Genomic DNA, 16371 nt, shown 5'->3' on the forward strand with positions numbered 1-16371 from the left:
GCCTTTTTTATACAGTATCCCAGAACAAGCAAACTGCTTATTAGAGGAAACAAATTTCAAGAATCAACGATAACCATTATTTTACATGTCAGCTATGAACTATAGTTTCATAGACTAAACAACCAAAGATAATTTATTAATCATGCAATGAAGCTCATCACCTGACACTACTGGACGCTGTTCTTTATGGACGAACTGGCCCCCTACAAGTCGCTACAGGCTACCATAGCTCCTCCTCCATCGAGTGGTGAGGGGGGAGGGGTGTAATCCTACACACTGCACCTTTAACAGCAACATGCAACCCACTAAGCACTTGCATACAATCCCCTGAGGTCAACGGGTCACAATAATCATGCTGCAATTAATGCATTGCTAACAATGAATTGATCGTAAACAGGCTTGCCCCCTTAAAAGCGGTGATGGTTTGGTACAACTTTGGTCACATAAAATACTAGGGATGCACCTTGTATTATAGAACAACTTGTGCTATTGTACAGACTGACATTGAATGTATAAATAACTAAATACTGCAGCCATATTTAAGGTAGCCTAAAAAAACGCCTACAGCCTCGCCTTCCCTTCACTAGGGCGCACTATATATTATTCAGAATATTCGTTGCATCTCTACAAAGTAAAATGTTGTGTGCATGCCTATATTAGGGGATTTTGTCTAGTTTAAGTGTAATTAGGATGCCTCTACAATATGTAGCCGTTCCTATTCAATTGTCATCATCACAAATTGCAAAAAACCCACATGGAGACAACAAAGAACAGAGGAAAACCAGCAGCTTAGTGGTAGCATTGACAGAATCCTACCCATTTCACATCTGATCTCTGGCGGCTAGCCAGCGTTCAAAGAGCTACGCCCACTGGTAGGCCCCTAGCAACCACCCCGGTTATCGTGACTCAAAGCCGGTTGTTTAAGGAATGCTTACATCCCTAGGGTTGGCTATAAATAGAAAGTGTGCAATATATAGAAATGTGTTATTATTGAACAATCCCCCCCCCCCCCCCCCCCCCCCCCCCCATGTACAATAAACAAATGCTTTTTGTTCATGGGTTTAAGTGTGGCCATTATAGGAGTTGTAATCCTTTAATTAAATACACAGAAGGCAAGTCTTTGCCAATACTGGTAAAGTAACCTTGAGTGGGTTAATCATTGGCCCGAGCACGGCACAAGGTCCTCTGGGTTGTCTAGTGGCAACAAAGAGTGGCAGGCTGTGCACGCGCGGACGCAGGGTTTCAGTCACAGAGCAGAGAGCCCTGAGGAATGACACCCCTGCCCTCGTTGGCGGGGATACCGAGAGCGGCATGGAGAGGTGCGAGGGAGCGACTTTTCATGTTCGACCTGTGATTTGTTGAACAGATCAAACACGTCACCACTGTACCGTCTACCGACTCATTAGCTGAGTTTGGCGTTGGCAAGGCGACCCGCACCCTCTGGCGCTCGCCGTTAATGTTTTCCAAACACAGACAAGCGGTTTAAGGCAGTCGAATTAAGATGCTCCATCCTTGACGTTTCTCTCAAAGACCGCGCACTAATGCCATCTACAAGGCACAGAGCTATTCGAGACAATAGAGTAAACTATGACCATACAGACCAGACCCCTCGCTGAATCTGTGAAAGCATATTGTTTTTGTTGTGAAGTACAGCGATGCTTCCCCCCCACAATGGAGTCAGACAGTCCCTAGGGTTCAATGAGTGTGCTTGAGAGTGAACTGGAGGGAAATAATAATGTCTCCCGGGCCTGCTTGGAGTTTCAAAGAAAAGAAAAAATAAAAGCTGTATTCACGAACCTAGGCTACTTCATACGAGCTTCAAAGGCCCCGACGAGGCTGTCAACGCAGTCGCAATATTCTATCTTCACAGCAAAGATGTTCTGACGCCAGTTATTGGTGTCACTCTTTGTCTCGTGAGAGAGACCATGCTTCATCCTTTACATGTCCTGTTCAACTTGACTACTTTGACCCGGGGCTATCAGAACAGTATTACATATTATACAATATACGAGGACAGAAATAACTATGGCATAGCGCTGCTGCACCTAAACCAGGTTCCATTTCCCTCTGTGGTCCCAGCCTACATGTCATTCCCTCTCTTCTTCAACGCACTGTTCAGTCTCTCTTTATGGTCCTGTCCACAAAAAGCTCATACAAATATATGCAACAAAAAAAAAGGATGACAATGACAGAAAGTAATGTGTTAAGTTTTTAGGTGTTTGCTAACTGCCTGAATAAAAACCAAAAGCCAAACCAAGAATCGGCCGAGGCTGGCCGACAAGGACTCAAGATGTTCGCCAACGGAAAACGCCGTCCGTTAACAGCCAACCTCCACCATCAGGGATGGCACACCGGCCCCATGTTTCCCTTTTTTGGGAAGCAGCCTTGAAATCTAAACTAACACAGTGGTCGACAGTAGCTCAGGAGGTAGAGCAGGTGACCGGAAGGTTGCTAGTTATCAGGTGTCCCTGGGCAAGGCACCACACCCTGACTGCTCCTGATTGAGCTGGCTGTTGCCCTGCGTGATCGATTCGCCGTCGGTGTGTGAATGTGTGAATTGGATGTTGAAATATGATGTTATGGAGGGGGAAATGCTTCAGAGAAAGGGGATAACAATAGCGTAGGGTTCATCAATCATCATTCCGAGCCTACTCAGAATTCTCAAATGGGTTTAAAAAAATAAAACAACCATATGCATCATAATGACCAAATCCAACAGGTTGTGGAGGATGCTGTAGGAAAGATTTCATCGCTGGCAAGAGAGCAGAGGCAATGTTTTGAAAATAATCACCCAAAAATATCACTCGCTTCCCAAGGAAGTATCTCTGCTGTTGCCTGCACACACTTGTGGTGGAGCTTGGCTGTATCTGATTAGATGGCAATGTGGTTTCCCTGAACCAATCAGTGAAGAGATGACCTGATCCGCCAGGAGCGGTCTAAAAGCTAAAAAGTCTCATACAGTTGAACTAAACAGAGGCCTTTAGTCAAGAGGCCACTTTTAAGAGTTACAGAGACAGTTAGCATTCTGGTACTGACCCAGAATCCTGGAAACTTCCCTGGATCCCAGGATAAAAGAGCATGTTGGGACAAAGCAAAGAATGTACAGGTGGTGGATGTCATAGTTGTGCCTGTTCAAAACGAATAAGGTAAGAAGAAACACGTCATCCTGCATGGGGGATTCTGAACCCGCCAGCAATTGTTTGGCACCAACCCTCTGCTTTCTCTGCACTGCCCAAAGTCTTGGTAGGTATTCCCATATTCACTTATTCATTCATCAACACAGTTGATGTGGAGGTATCCTTGTAATGCATCGGACAGGGCTGAGACCAGTGGTGCAGGGCAAGCTGGACCATCACATAGACCTCTGTGGATGCTCTTTGGAGGGGACGAAGGCTCAGGCTCAAACAACACCCGTCTTTATGGGGCCATAGTAATCATATGATATGGCAGGAGTGATGTAGTACACACCCTTTAAGTGCAAGGGTTGTTTGCCGGGGCTGAAGACAAATACAAACACGGACATTCAGTGCTGCAAAAAAATACCAACATATATCCGATATTTGTATCAATAATATAAATATGCATTCACCAAATGTATGGTAAGGAGCAGCATGTATAGTTGATACACACTTGCAGGCAGGCAGGCAGGCACACACACACACACACACACACACACACACACACACACACACACACACACACACACAGTATAGCAATTCGTCAAGGAGGGGTGGTAGAGAGCCTCGTGTCTCAAATGACCCCTACAGGAACAGATCTTTTTATGTTGTGTGTTGCTTTACTGCTGTGTGGAATACAAGATAGTACAAACAGGGGTTTCAGAGACCATGCCTGGTTGTGTTTAAATAGGCTAATAAAAATCATGTGCCTCAATCCACTGCATTGCACTAGCATAATGACACCAAAAACCGGCATCAACAACAACCCACTAGCTGATAGCCTGTCGCCTTGAAGAACGGAAACAGAGTCTTTAGCATTGTCTTGTGTTTTTCTTTTGCTTGCAGAAAGCCCACTTCTCTCCCACACAAACACACAAACACACAGGCTCCACAGACAAACTGAAGGAAGCAACTCAACAAACACTCAAGGATATAAAGTAGAATCACGAATTGGGAAGCAAAAGCTGTACGTTAAATTCAAGGAGAAGGAGGGATACTTAATGCAGTGTTTCCCCTATGACCTTTTCACCCAGTGGCACTATTTTTATTAACTTATTTTTATGCCGAGTTTAAAGTAGTGCATAAGAAAAGGTTGATGGAAAGGGCTACAATTGATCCGTATGGATCGATGAGGAGACCAAAATGTTCCTCGGCCTCAACCGTTGTTCTTGGATGGCCAAGGCAAGGTTTGGTTTCTGGTTCGCAACCTCCACATCTTCTAACGTTATAACAGCCATGTGTTGTGTAGCCTCTACCGCCAACTCCTGACCAAAGTACGCTTTGTGTAGCATAGTTGATACATTCCAACACAGTTGAAATGTACCTAATTGTGTGAATTTTTTTATTTTCTGTGGGACAAAAATGGTAGATGGAAACACAGCTACTTATTCCAGTAGGTCTCTGATGCATTACGACAGAAATGGTCTTATAAAACGGTATGCGTCGGCGTTGCACCATTGCAGAGGAAACACTGTAATGAGTCAATGGCTAAAACAGGCACGCAAACTGGTACGGTGTTAAATGGGGTTGCATGGATGGAGAAAGCTTTCCACAGCTGCCAGACTGCAGGGGCCCACTGTCCCGGGAGAACGGTTTGAAAGATGTTTATTTCTAACAAAAATTAAAAAATTGTGTTTTAGTAAGAAATGTTTTCGCTGACTCCTGTCTCTCATTAGAGCAACATCGAACCTCCTCCTTTTGAGTTTAGAGGTCCATATATTGATCAAATATGACCACTTTTACTATTTCTAAAGGAGTCTTTAACAGTCTTGTATAGGCTTTTAAACATTGTTACTGTAGTAAACCAACTATACCATAGTACTCCCCTCCGTCTCACAATAGTCACTCATTTAAAATATACAATACTATTTAGAAAATACAACTAACTCTTATTATAATGGTAGGAATATTACCATTATTTTGGAGAAAAAACTGATAAGTTTGCATGCCTGCAATTGTTGTGTGCCATAGGTTACCACCTAAGTTGAATTGTTTAGTTAAATATTTGAATGTTTAACAACAAAATAGTAGTGAGAGCGAGAGCGAGAGCGAGAGAGAGAGAGAGAGAGAGAGAGATTAAATTGTGTAAAGCATCTTTGTCAATGTTGTTATTGAATCAGAGTAGCCTATGCATTGACGTGGATGACGCAGGGGTGGTAGGCCTGATCTCATATAACAATGAGTCATCCTGGACGAGGTGGAGGTGCTGTCTTCATGGTGTTAAAACGATGAAGACAGCAGACTGGACCTGAACGTCACCAAGACAAAGGAGATGGTGTTGGACTTCAGCAGGCTCACGCCGCTCATTATTTACGGTGACCCGGTTGACCAGCGACAGATCCCTTGGAGCCCCCCTCTCTGAGGATCTCTCTTGGTCTACTCACATCTCAAGGCAGCGCATGGATAACCTATGGAGACTGATAAAACTAAAGACCTCCACCGCGCTGCGGAAATCATTCTACACTGCCACACTTGAGTCTGTGCTCTCTGGGAGCATTGCTGCCTGGTTTGGCAGCTGCAGCTCTCAGGACAAGGCAGCCCTGCACAGAGCCAGACGGTGTGCCCAACGCATCACCAGGCCAGCACTGCCTAGCCTTTCAGGCATTTATACCAGGCGCTGCAGGTCCAGGGCAAACCGGATCACCAAGGGCGCCAATCAACCCAACCATAAACTATTAATGACTGCCCTCTGGCAAGCGTCTCCACTCCCTGAAGGCCAGGACTGAAAGGCTGAGAAGGAGCTTCTCAATTCAGGCCATGCATACCTTGAACATGTAAATCACTACACTTTACTCACTGTACAAACTCTGCTTCTACACATTTGTTCACTTGTCTTGTACATTTGTGTATTTTAATTGTTATTTCTAGTGTGCATTTAAATTCTCTTCTATTTATGTAGTGTATTGCGTTTCACCTGATTTGGGAGTAGCTACAATTATTTCACTGCTGTGTTACCTGTGCAATTATGCAGGCAAGAAATGAAAATATGAATTGTAAAATGGAAATGCAATGAAGCCACTGGTAATATACTAATTTAAATCCAATGGAATCATGAAGACCAAAAGCAGGTAAAGTAAAAAAAAACGCTATGAGACGCAATGAGACGACAGAGAACAAAAACAAAACACACATATGAGAGATAAATTATGATTGTCCTTGATATGATAGATTAAAGGGGTGTAACGATACACGTATTTGTACCGAACCGTAACGGTACAGGCACTTCTGGGTGGTTACAGAGCTGGCCCGCGGTGCGTAAATGTGGCGTACATAGCTTTAATATGGTGAATGTAAAGGCTTGTTTTGCGATGCGGAATTAAAAACTCGAAGTCGGAGTTCCCTCCGGACCGTTTAGCCAAAGTATACTACTCCGAATCCGTAATCCGACTCCGTAACTACGGAGACCCCTCGAGCATTCGCAGTTCTCCGTCGGGATGTCGGATACGCAATGCAATTCGCCGCCAGATCGATCTTATATGTTGACTACAAACCATGTAAGCAGTGATGCAAATAAACTTCCATAGCTTTTCAAATCTTATTTGGTGTTTTATTCCGGAAATGATTTTGTTAGAGGAACAATCACAGCCCTTGCGTCCCCGTTGCATGGACAGATAGTTAAAAAAATATTGGATGCGCATGACAGGCTCTCCGTGTCTACATACAGCACTTTAACATACACAGGCATTTGAAAAGGCACCATCCAGGTGTTACTATCACTGTTGCTGTGAAAAATAAAGCTGTGCAAACCCAGCTCACGACACTATTTCAACAACCCCTGTCTGGGAATTCAGAAATGCAAATGCCATAACCAAGTTTATTGGTGTTTTCATTGCTGCTGATCTACGGCCATTCTCCATTGTTGACAAACAAGCAGTTATTGTAAATTCTCCCCTCAACTATGAATGGTACCGTCCTGTACCTTACCGTGACTTCAAAACCGAGGTGTGTACCGTTACACCCCTAATAGATTATTTATCCAGAAACTCATCAGCTAACATTGACCCAAATTAACATCATTTTTAGAGGAGCGGTCATCGTACACATACATGATTTGGTTTTTATGGTTTTTATGTTGTGCTTTCCACGAAAGCATGATGCAACAGGTTTCGGGAGAGAATCACCCACCATTTCCTTGTTGGAAACCACAATACACCCATTACAGTAAAAACCCCATATGGCAATGAGGTTCCTGTGTTTAATGCTGGCTGAATCTGCCAGTATTGCACCACTTTGCTAGAAATGTACAAGGGTCAGCATAGGGGCAGCGGATGCTGAGCTGTGTCATGGAACATGAATGAATGCAGTTTCGAAGTGCACAATGAGGTGCTTTTCAAAGCTGTATGAAAAAAAAGTTATAGTGAAATGACAAAAATACAGAAAAACTACCAAGATTACAAAAGGCACGCACGAGACGGATGGCCTAGATAAAGGTAACAAGAAGAGGAAAATCACACAGATCCTCAAGGATGGCTAATGGGAGGAATACAAGCGAGTGACTGTGTTTAGTGTTGAGCTAACTGCTTGGGAGTTTTTTATATGTGGAGGAAAAAAACAACAACCAGAGTGAGGCTGTGCTGTAGAAATGGCTGCTGCCTCGTGAGACATGCAGCGAATACAAATAATTACAAGGACTGAATCCTCTGTTTATCTTGTTTACAGCATAGGGCCTGATCTTCCAAAGGGGGCCTTGGTGTACAGGAGACACTTAAGAGGTTATTACCGCTGCCCTTACGAGTAACGATCAAAAGGAAATGAACGGTTGGACAGATTGGCACATTCAGTCATTTATTTGGGGCAAATTCAATTGTAATTGTTCCTCAAAACTCAAGAATGGATTCAAATATAAGATATTTCCAACCCCACCAAGGAGTATCACACACATTAAATGTTATCTAACAAGCATTTGGATTGATTCCTCTTTCTTTAAAAAAAAGCGGGAAACCCAGTAAGGGAATCTAATGAGTCAGAAAGGAATGCAAAAATATGAAATACATTTCTACTGTAGGCTGAGAACAACAATGGGTCAACACTGAAGGATCTTCAAGTCCAGCACTGTCCAACACCTAACAACCTTAAAGGTGAGGTTCATTGAGCAATCTGATATAAAAGTTGACTGGTTGCTTTCAGGGAATTTACAATGACATAATCACAATCAAATAAACTTGAAGAGTAAAGCATATCTATGAAATCTGCTATGCCATTTAACTGCAGTAATAATCATACTTGTTCCCTCCTTTCTGAAGCTATGCTAGAGAGCGAGAGCGAGAGCGAGGGAGAGGGTAGAGAGAGAGAATTTATACCTCTCGTAGTTTCTGGTTAGCGTCAAAGACTCCTGGGACCATTCTTGTTAACCCTGAGCAAATCTGCCCTACACTCCTTGCAGCACTTCTCTGAAAACGCTTGGGATAATTAACAATCCACAACTATTTCTTTCCTAAAATGGCCTTACAATTAGAAATAGGATTATCAACATGTCAGGGCAAACACGAGCAGATAATGAGATGGGGTTTCAAATGCTCAAGACATTTAACATTTCCTTTGTAATTTGATTGGTGAGCGGCTTGATACAACCGCTGCTATAAAACAGTCCCATGGAGCAATGCCAAACCTGCTGCTAACCCCAACCCCCCAGCCTCCAAGGGTCTGTTTAACAATCTTTTACAAAACATCCTTTAAACACCTTCTACCCAAACACAAGCCTTGAGCGCGCAGATCGGGCGGCAATAACTGACAGGAACATCCCCCGTCATCGTTAAGGACCCCAAGACCCCACTCCGTGCGACAGGCAGGTGGGGGATCATCGTCAGCCTTCACATTATGTACACTGCCTTTGCTGCAAAGGCCATGTTGACACTTTTAAATATCAGAGTCCCTACGTATTCGGCCCAGTCCTTCCTGATAGACAAGAAGCCTTGATTGTCCTTGTCCTTTGCGTATCCTAGAGCAGCAGTTATATATATATATGCAGTTTGTGTTTGATTCACGTAATACACGCCCCAACATCCATATTTGGTCATGACCTTATTTGGATGAGGGATAAGGGAACTAGCGCTCTTCATTGTGGTGGATAGATATACAATGACTAAGATGACAATAGCAAATAAACAAACTTTTATATTTTGATTGATTTGTTTGATTAGTTAGAGTTGAATTAATTATACGTGTGATATTGTTTATGAAACTTTTATTAATAATGATCCTGCAGTTGCTTTTTACTCAATTAGATGAGGCAATTATATAACAATGTCCAAATATTATGCAGAGACATTGCCTGACTTTCCCTGAGCCACACACAAGGATCTTCAATTATTTCCATAGTTGACCAACACCTAACAACCCTAAAAGTTAGGTAAACTACCAACTGGAAGGAACAAGCCCACAGCAAAGAAGGTGAAACAAAAAACAAGACAAAAATGTTGATCTTGATTGCAGCTCAAGGCAAAAATCGCTTCATTGAACAACCTGATATGAAAGTTGACTTGAAGAGTAAAATGTACCTATGGAATCTATGCCATTTATCTGCAATTATAATCATACTTGTCCCCTCCTTTCTGAAGCTATGCTAGAGAGCGAGAGCGAGAGCGAGGGAGAGGGTAGAGAGAGAGAATTTATACCTCTCGTAGATTCTGGTTAGCGTCAAAGACTCCTGGGACCCTTCTTGTTAACCCTGAGCAAATCTGCCCTACACTCCTTGTAGCACTTCTCTGAAAACGCTTGGGATAATTGACCATCCACAACGGTTAGGAACAATTTCTGTCCTAAAATGAGCAGATAATGACAAATCCATATTGTACCAGAAAGGTAAACAAAAACCAAAAAACCAAAGCAACATGGCCAGTCCGCTACGACAGCACTAGATCTGACAGCGGCAGACTGATCAGGTTGTCTAGGTGACAACACCCCTCAGACTTTGCCCGATATGGAACGATGTATTATCATGATCATTACTGCACAGATGTGACATCCTATGGATATAGGATGATAACAAACATTCAACGCTCCACAATAAACCGCATGATCAGGTTACGTCATCGTAAAATGTCATTTACTCCTATGCACTGTTGCGATAACATTAATCACTACACAACAACAACAACTATAGTACAAAAAGGTACCGTAATTATCTAAGTGGTTAAAAAAAAAGAGTAGTCCCGCCCCTTTAAGATGCCTGCATTTTAGACGTGCAACTAAGTTGGCGAGCTGACATTGGAATGACTGGAGCCAATTTGGCCGGCCATTCAGGATCCCCTCGGGTCATCCTTAGTGTGAAGACCCCCTGCAAACAAAACCCTTCTTTTAAGTCGCCTTAAACACAGGGGCTCAGGTAACTCTAAACCAAGGTCTGAAACGCGTTGGGCTGTATTTTATTAAACGCTTTCCCTACGTGCAACCTAATTTATTTTAGCTATTTCCTATTCTGCCAGAAATGAATCACAGTGCCAGCGCACAAGAGGACACATTGAATTCAATCATCCACCGATTGAGTAAAACAAAAGCCGGGCTCCAGAACAGCTGGGCACCTTGACACCTACCTTGGGAAACCGAGGGGGAAAGCCAAGCCTACAGCGCTGGAGGAGAGCCCATCGCTGCACCTCCCCATCACGGACGACATCTCCCTGTACCCATTGCCCCTGCCCCAGCCTGCCCCCACCAGGGGCAGGTTGGAGTACATATCGAAGGGCTTCTGGTCCTGCAGCACCCCTGCACTGCTGGAGATGGCGCCAGCCTCGCTGTAATCGAAAGCGGGCCCTCTTGCTCCTCCTGTGCTGGCGGCGCTGGCGTTGGTGGTGACCCCCCCTGCTCCCTGCAGAGGGCCCAGCCTGCTCTGGAGACAGGAGGTCTGGCAGCGCTCGACGGCATCCACCTTCTCCTGTTTGACCACGCCTGGGGTGCAGAGGCGGACAAACGAGTCCTCCTCGGCCACGTCCTTCTCCTCTTTGATCACCATGCTGGGGATCATAGGGGACGGGGGGGCCTGCTGCCGCGGCTGATGCCGGCCCCGTTGCAGCGAGGGCGGGTGCTGGCTCGGACCACCGTTCGGCGGGGGAAACGGATGGGGGTGCTGGTGGCGTTGCTGCCCTGCCACAGGGCCCAGCTCTGCTACGCCGCCGCCGCCGCCGCCATCGCCGCCCTCGTGCAGCACGTTATCCAGGTGCGCCACCTCGCCCTCCAACTCAAAATCGCTGATGTCCGGCAGGGAGCTTGACAGCTCCAGGTCGTTCCAGATCTGGCTGTCCTCAATCAGGGGACTTCCGTCGCCGCTATCCAATTGGCTGCCGAGTCCCATTTGTCCCAGGGGTCCGCAGTAAGTGGCCAGGTCTTTCTCCAGGCCGAAATCCACTTCCTGTTTGACGTGCTGCATGGAGAAAAGGTTAGGCAGTGGGAGGTTGCCCAGGATGGAGCTGCTGGACGTGCTGATGACGTGTGAGGTAGACATCCTGTCCAGGTCGGCGATACTCTGCTCCAGGAAGGACAGGTTCCCCTCCATGTTGAACACATCGACACTGTGCTGCTCCTGTTGAAGCGGCCCCTGCTGCTGCTGTTTCTGTACTCCCATGGCTTTGCCCTCCCCCACCACGATGCGTCCACCCGGGGCGTTTCCGTTAGGAGTCTCCCTGGGCGCAGGCAGGTGCATGGCGGAGTGAAGCTGTCCTCCTCTTCCTCTTCCTCCTCCTGCTCCACCTCCTCCTCCTGCTGCTGCTCCACCTCCTCTTCCTCCTCCTCCGTCGAACTCGCCCGTCGGCCTGAATGTCAATCCGTCGTCTCGATTACTGCTACGCCTCAGTCCACCCTGATCCATCTCTTGATCCTGACACAGGTGGTGTGTATGCGGGAGGGGGTGGAAGAAGAAAAGGTTATGATAGAAAATGGTGGCAGGTGACATGACGTGATGCAGCCCACACACAGCTTTTGAGCTGGGGGAGGGGGAAAACTCACTTCACGATAAAAAAACTTTGGAAATTTAGTAAGATCTTCCTGAAGGAGCACTCACAAAAAACGAGATGAACCATAGTGAAATGTAATCCAACCACAAAAACATGGTCAGCCCTGATTAAAAAAAGAATTGAAGGCTTATATTGCACACACACACTTCATTGTGCACACACACAGTGAAAATAATCTTGAACTCCCACTAAATCAGTTGCATCAATTATAATACTCTCCATTATCAATCATAATTCTAATCTCTCGAAATGTCATCTAGGATTATGAAACGTGCAACGCTTCCTAAGGGTAGCCTACTTGGAGAAGAAAAAATGACAGAAATACGAAAGAGCTCGAGCAGCAACAAGTGGAGCTGCCCAGTTGATACCACCAAGGGTTCCGATTTGGTGCGATCTGCACAGCGCTGCGACGCATTACCAGGAGATACTCAAAGCATGCCTAGGCTAAGCTTGTGGTTAAAATAATTCTCGATAAAAAGTTGCAATGCATTGAGCCTCCACAAAAGTAACAGCAACGTTGCACAACATGACATATCACTTTGGTGATATGGTGGGCTATATGACAGCACATCTGCTCTGCATTATAACGCAGTGCCAACGACCCAGTAGCCTACTGCACACTCCGATAGGTGTTTATAATATGCTTTTTTCTTATTGTAGTAGTCATTTAACGTGTCGAATGACGGAAATGACGGAATGTAAGTTAAAGGTAAACCATACAGCATAACACACGGATGTGGCGTTCGCCATGTATATAGGCCAATAGCATGCTTCACCCCCAAAAAGATCACAACTCACCCATTTTAAACTTTGATTAAAATCTGAATTCTTGAGTGACGAATGTTAACTTCTGAAACAACAAATAGCGTTAGTCCCTCCCTTTAAAAAAAAAAAAAAACGCATACTCGCGAGCACTTCAAGTAAACACAGATCTTCGCAATAAAGGGCAGAGCATCAATGGGCTTTTCGGTGCTTATTAATAATTAATAATCCAAATAACAAACATGCGACATGGAGCCGTGGCCAGCAGCTCGTCTCCTCGTCAGTGGATTGGCACAACTGGTTATAGATTATCGCCGACCTCTCCTGACTAACATGTCATCCCCTCCCCTTACTGTAGGCTCTACTGTACACCCCGGCTGTGCGCAGAGCGCACCATTAGTGCAACCTGTTGGCTGCTATGGCACACTGCACAGATCCAGGGAGAATCTGGTCATAACATTTAAACCGACCACAGTTTTTGTTCCCCTGAGTTCTTCACATATTATACAACTTTAAGAAAAGGTGCCGTTAGTCAAATATTAACAATCGCACAATACGAACGCAATGCCTTGCGCTTCTGTGGCGCAAAGTAGAGGACTAATGGCCTACTCCAACTAAAGAGCTATGCGTTAGATAAGACTGGTCTATATAGGCATAACATACACTAGATAAGACTAGTCTATACAGGGATCAAATGCATTTGATAAGACTAGTCCATACAGGGTTTCGATACATTAGATAAGCCTAGTCTACACAGGGATCAGAGACATGGAGAACCTCCAGAGGCGTACCTGGGGTAAGAGACAGCGCTCCGGTGCGCTGGTTAGGCCATCGTCCGTCTACCAAGTTTGATAAAGACTCCTGGTGACATGGTCCTATCCAGCCCGATGGATCCGAATAATCACGGGTTCTTGTCACACTCGATGGATATCCATGCTGCCCGCTAGCGCCCTTTTCAGTGTGTTGGGGGGAAAAAAAGAAAGACCTCCAAAGGCAAGACAGTCGGTCAGAATGGCAGCACGGTCGTCTCTACCCTTTTTGTGCGCAACTTTTTAAGATCTCACGCAGAAAAGAAGTCATGAAGTCCATTGCGGGTTAAATATTCCGAGATAAAGACGGAGTGCAGTGTGGAAATACGGTCTACGCGCTACACGAAAACACCCAAGTTAGTGTTTAAGTTACATAATACAGCCCGCTGGCCGCCGTAACGCTGCACGACCGGGCAGGGCAGGGCTGCTGCTTTGACACTTGGCGGCAGGGAACGCCCCTTTCTCTGCACGAATTCGCCATTCTGTCACGGAGCTATAATGTGCTCGCGTCCACCTGAGGGGCGTCGCGTGCGGAAACACACGACACTCGAACCGGGGGCTTTGGTTATTCAGCCATCCGCAGGCTGTGTGCAGGCTCTGGGCTGCTGCAGAGGCTGGCGTGTTGTAGCGTTGTTGTGTGTGTTCCAGTAGCCGTGTTGTTATTGTAGTGCGTTGGTAGTGTGTAGTGTTGTTGTGTCTCCAGCGGCTAGCTGCAGCTCGCTACCGGAGCGTTAGCCAAGGCAATGGTAGCTAGCGTTAGCTTGCAACATGAGTTAATCGCTCCTTTCAGCCTTCTGGTTGCAAGACAGCAACCTCTCCCCGCTGGGTGCAGCTCTGTGTCCTGGCGGAAAACTCGCAGGAGGACGGCAGAGGCGCAGACTAGACTGGACACGAAACGCACAGTTCAACTTATGCCCCGTTATCCAAACTTTGATGAGGCACACGTTCCGCGGAGAGCCCCGTCCTCCTCCCTCGACACTGACCGTCGACACTGCCCACTGAAATATACACTACGCCTCATGCCCATGCAATCGACTTAAAAGTTTGAGTCCTGGGGATAGAAAACAACAAGCCGAGGCTGTGCGGAGCCGAATGGCGCAGCCGTGTGATCTAGCAGGGGGGCGAAGGGCACGGTGACGGCAGCTCTGTAAATCAACTCTTCTAACGAGTCCAACCAACAAGTCGACCTCAACGCATGCGGATCCAGCTACAGCACATGGGCGACGTTTTGTCGCCTCCAAATGTCTGTTGAACCGATTCGAGGCCAGAGAACAGTCAACACCATTTGACGCTCGCAAATAAACTCACATATAGGGAAATAGAAATGTTGGATATCCACATGTGCATCCACTTCTACTGCATGGCCATGTCCAGTTTACAGTGGTCCGAGTTAGCCTATAGGTTTTGAGACTGAGCCTATTGTTAAAAGTATATATTTCACATCATGCTACCTATACAGATGATAAAGCATATGAAAGCTGATATGGGTGTACATTTATAATTGTTTAAAATATCATCAATGCAATAAGCAAAAACTTTAAACCGCCATTTCTCAAGATACCAGTTGCAATGTGCACTGTAGATAGTGGCTTCCCATCCGTCTTATCTGTCATCACAGGAACTGGAGAAGGGCCCCTCAATGGATCTGCTTCTACGTAAAGCGATATGCTATAGAAAACCCAAATAAAGCAAAGAAACATTGGCATCCTGAAGGATTATGCAGTATGATGGGGAATAACATCTATAATAATAATAATATAATTATATAATTATTATTTATAATGTTAATGAAAGGAACAACACACATTCGAATTCTGTTTATTAATGGCATATGGACAAATGGAGCACATTCTCCCAAACTTGCCTAGGAATGTGGATGAAATAGAAAAGGCACACACTATTCCTCTTTTTAACATTTAAAGCAATATCAACATTTATTTGATGTAAAACTATTACCACACCCAAAAGAAAATGTCCTTGTTATTATGCCGTCCTATTTGGCCTAGTCATTACTCAATGGCAATCGCACTTCTCATCTTTCCTGTTGGAATGCCACAAATAAACAGAGCAAAGATTAATATGTTTTTTAATGTTTTCCGACGCAGGAATTGCTGAGGCTTGTGTAGAGGAAGGGAGTTGAGAAAAGGCAATAGGGGTTGGTTGACAAACGGCCAAACTGAGAAACCCCTCCAACGTTCCTTCATCAACAAGACCATCAAATGATAATACAGGAAGAGATGATAGGGAGACGCCAGAGACATTGATACAAAAACACACATATTTTTATTTTATTGTTTTTTTCTAACGTGGAGGACAGAGGCAGGCGAGCACATAAGTGAGGGGTGGGGTGGGTGGGAGGCGCAGACCTCCATGCTAAGCGTGTGATTAGCAGCTAGCCCAGCGTGTCCTGTGCATGCGACAGTCTCATTAGCGTTAGCATGGCTAGAGAGAGACTTGAGGTCCCTCAGGGCCCAGATCAAACCACACTGTTCCCAAAACACAACCCAGGGTACACGGCAAGTTTTAAATATTGGGTAATGACCGGTGCCCATAGTCCCCAATAAGAAAGTAATAAACATTTGGTTGGAGAACATGTGGTGCACAGGCTGTACTATAGACCTATGTGTGTCTGTGTTTGTGTGCATGCTTGTTTAATGTGTTGTATTTTTTGGTTGCATT

At 45.3% G+C, this 16371-nt stretch overlaps 1 protein-coding gene across 2 annotated transcripts in view; it reads right to left on the bottom strand.

The window, feature by feature from the left end:
* Positions 1-14242, bottom strand: part of LOC307077068 (glucocorticoid receptor-like) — a 70952-nt gene extending 56710 nt beyond the window's left edge. The window contains exons 1-3 of one of the 2 annotated variants that reach the window (XM_079738338.1): positions 13675-14242; positions 12920-12971; positions 10709-11985 (exon numbers count right to left, since the gene is read on the bottom strand). In XM_079738338.1, coding sequence (XP_079594464.1) covers positions 10709-11976 — 1268 coding nt within the window. In that variant the 5' untranslated portion in view covers positions 11977-11985; positions 12920-12971; positions 13675-14242. The remainder of the gene's footprint in view (positions 1-10708; positions 11986-12919; positions 12972-13674) is intronic. The other variant, XM_079738337.1, reaches the window with a different exon arrangement.
* Between the last annotated feature and the right edge of the window lie 2129 nt (positions 14243-16371).

Source organism: Pollachius pollachius, assembly GCF_949987615.1.
Source record: "Pollachius pollachius genome assembly, chromosome: 6".
Lineage (NCBI taxonomy): Eukaryota > Metazoa > Chordata > Actinopteri > Gadiformes > Gadidae > Pollachius > Pollachius pollachius.